At 53.8% G+C, this 2,689-nt stretch overlaps 1 protein-coding gene across 1 annotated transcript in view; it reads right to left on the bottom strand.

Annotated features, from left to right (window-relative positions):
* The window catches only part of LOC108298665 (protein monoglycylase TTLL8-like), a 50,949-nt gene that overhangs the window by 16,217 nt on the left and 32,043 nt on the right, over positions 1-2,689 (bottom strand). Inside the window, 2 exon segments of the mRNA XM_037735863.1 lie at positions 1,067-1,140; positions 1,905-2,043. Coding sequence (XP_037591791.1) covers positions 1,067-1,140; positions 1,905-2,043 — 213 coding nt within the window.

Below are 2,689 nucleotides of genomic sequence, written 5' to 3'. Positions count from 1 at the left end.
GAAACTCTGTCTCAAAAAAAAAGAAAAGAAAAGAAAAATATAAAAGTGTAAATAATAGCATACTAACCACTAATCACTAACCACTGCATCCTGGGGTGAGAAACAGCATCGTCAACAGAACCAAAGTCCCCCCAGTCACACCCATCAGGTAACTGCCACCTGCATTTCTCTCCTCCACACCCAGTGAGCAGAATGTTTCTGTCCCCCCGAAATGCATGTGTTGCGGTCCTCACCCCCAGGTGATGGCATAGGAGGCAGGGCTCTAGGTTTAGGTTGTGAGCATGAGGCCCTTATAAAGTGGCCCCAGAAAAACCCTTGCCCGTGTGAGGATGCAGAAAGAAGTCAGCTGTCTGTGAAGCAGGGCACCCTCACCAGCCCAGCCATGCTGCCCCTGACCTGGCCTCCAGCCTCCAGAGCAGTGAGGAATGTTCTTTCCGGGACCTGCAGAGCCACTGGAGCACTCACGGGGTCTGTGGAAACGGCACTGACTCCAGGAACTTGGAAAAGTGAGCTCGCTGGCCTCGGGGGAGGCTCCCAATCAAGTCTGTGCCCATTTTTCTGCTTGCCTATCATTACTGATTTGTGAGTTCTTTACATATCCTGGATATTTGATCTTTTAAATTGTAAGTACTACAAATGCCACCTCCCACTCTGGTTTCTCTTTCACCCTCTTTATCGGGGAGCGTGAGGTGTCCCCGAGGAACCAGACTGGGCTGGGGAGGTGGGAGAGCACACTGCTGTGTTGCTAGAGACCCCAGCTCACTCGTTGGCCAGACCTGGCCTGCAACACACACGCCCGGAAGGCCCTCAGCTTCCACGAGCATGTGGCAGGCCAGCCCAGTGTGAGTAGAGGGAGCTGGGCACACCAGGTCTGCCCCCTGCACAGTGGGTCATCCAGCACCGAAGGGCTTGCCCCACCCCAGGTCAAGGGGCCCTGCTGTGACTGGGGTTTTGCCCCCACCGGCTGCCATCCTCCAGGACATGTGCAAGTAGGCACAGAACAGGGTGGTGGTGTGAGAAGCCATGGAGAGGCAGAGGCTGATTAGGATGCACGAAGGGGATATACCATCACATCGTGGATGTCCTCTATTCTCTCCAGAGCTGTTTCTTTATTTTCTTTCACTTCAGCAGGTTTATTATCTGCCAACGAGACACAGTGGGAGAGCTGAACATAGAGCCTCTGCCAGACTTACCCCAGCACTCCATTATCACCGCCGCAGGCAGGACAGCAACTTGCCCTGGCGGAGCAGGTGCCTCTGTGGGTGCTGGGTCAGGCTCGGGACATCCCAGCTGCCCCCACACATCCAGTGAGCATCCACAGGACAGCCATCCCACCAGGGCTGTGACAGGGCATGGGGTCCAAGGATTCCTGGAGGCCCAGATGTCTTGAGGTGCGGAAAGGTGGAGACAACCTGGGGTGGGGGCGGGTGTGATGGAGGCCATGGGGTCCTGGGCAGGGGTGCAGAGGAGGGGGACATTTGATCTGGGTCTCACTGGCACCAAGAGGACATGGACACAGTTGTGCAGATGGTCAGTGAGGAGCAGTGGAACCGTGGGGGCCTGAGGAGTGGACTTCGGGGAGCTGGGGCCGGAGGATGGATGACTGGGAGGGGCAAAGCAGGACTATGGAAACCACCCTGGCAGGAGGAGGCCCAGCCTGTGTGGGGGCCACAGGGACACTGAGAAGGGAGCAGTGCCAGGGGCTTGAAAGGGTTTGCCCTGCATGACCACCTGGGGCAGGGAGGCCAGGAGGATGATGGAGACCTGGAGTCAGAGACATTCCATCATGCACACACGGACTCGAGGGTAGGCAGCACGCTCAGGTTGGCACGGACCCTCCCCCGCCTCATGCCTGTGGCAGACAGTCACGCCCTGTACTGAGACTCACGCCTCCAATACCCTACCAGCAACCCCGGTGCCTCCATCCTTGACATTGGCAATGACCCTGGGCAAGAAGTGGAACTTCTTCTCCACCCAGCCCTTCCTCCACAGAGCCTCATGCACCACTGGGTAGTGTCCATAGATAGAGAAAGTCTTCTTCTCCTAAGATGGCAAGAGGATATTTTTATTTCAATTGTCTTTGGAGAACAGGTGGATTTTGGTTACATGGATAAGTTCTTTAGTGGTGATTTTTAAGATTTTGGGGCACCTGTCACCCAATATGTAATTTTTTTTTTGAGATGGAATCTAGCTCTGTCGCCCAGGCTAGAGTGCAGTGGTGCAATCTTGGCTCACTGGAATCTCTACCTTCCAGGTTCAAGCGATTCTCCCTGCCTCAGCCTCCTGAGTATCTGAGTAGTTGGGATTACAGGTGCCTGCCACCACGCCTGGCTAATTTTTTTTTTTTTAAGACAGAATCTCACACTGTCTCCAGGGCTGGAGTACAATGGCATGATCTCAGCTAATTGTAACCTCTGCCTCCCTGGTTCATGCAATTCTCCTGCCTCAGCCTACCAAGTAGCTGGGATTACAGGTGCACACCACCACACCCAGCTAATTTTTTTTATTTTTAGTAGAGATGGGTTTTCACTATATTGGCCAGACTGGTCTTGAACTTCTGACCTTGTGATCTGTCTGCCTCAGCCTCCCAAAGTGCTGGGATTACCTGAGGACAGGAGTTCAAGGTCAGCCTGGCCAACATAGTGAAACCTCCAATTCTATGAAAAAATAAAAAAATTAGCTAGGTGTG

Source organism: Cebus imitator, unplaced genomic scaffold, assembly GCF_001604975.1.
Source record: "Cebus imitator isolate Cc_AM_T3 unplaced genomic scaffold, Cebus_imitator-1.0 Scaffold1031, whole genome shotgun sequence".
Classification (NCBI taxonomy): Eukaryota; Metazoa; Chordata; class Mammalia; order Primates; family Cebidae; genus Cebus; species Cebus imitator.
The sequence above is the reverse complement of the archived record's forward strand: the minus strand, read 5'-3'. Positions and strand labels throughout refer to the sequence as shown.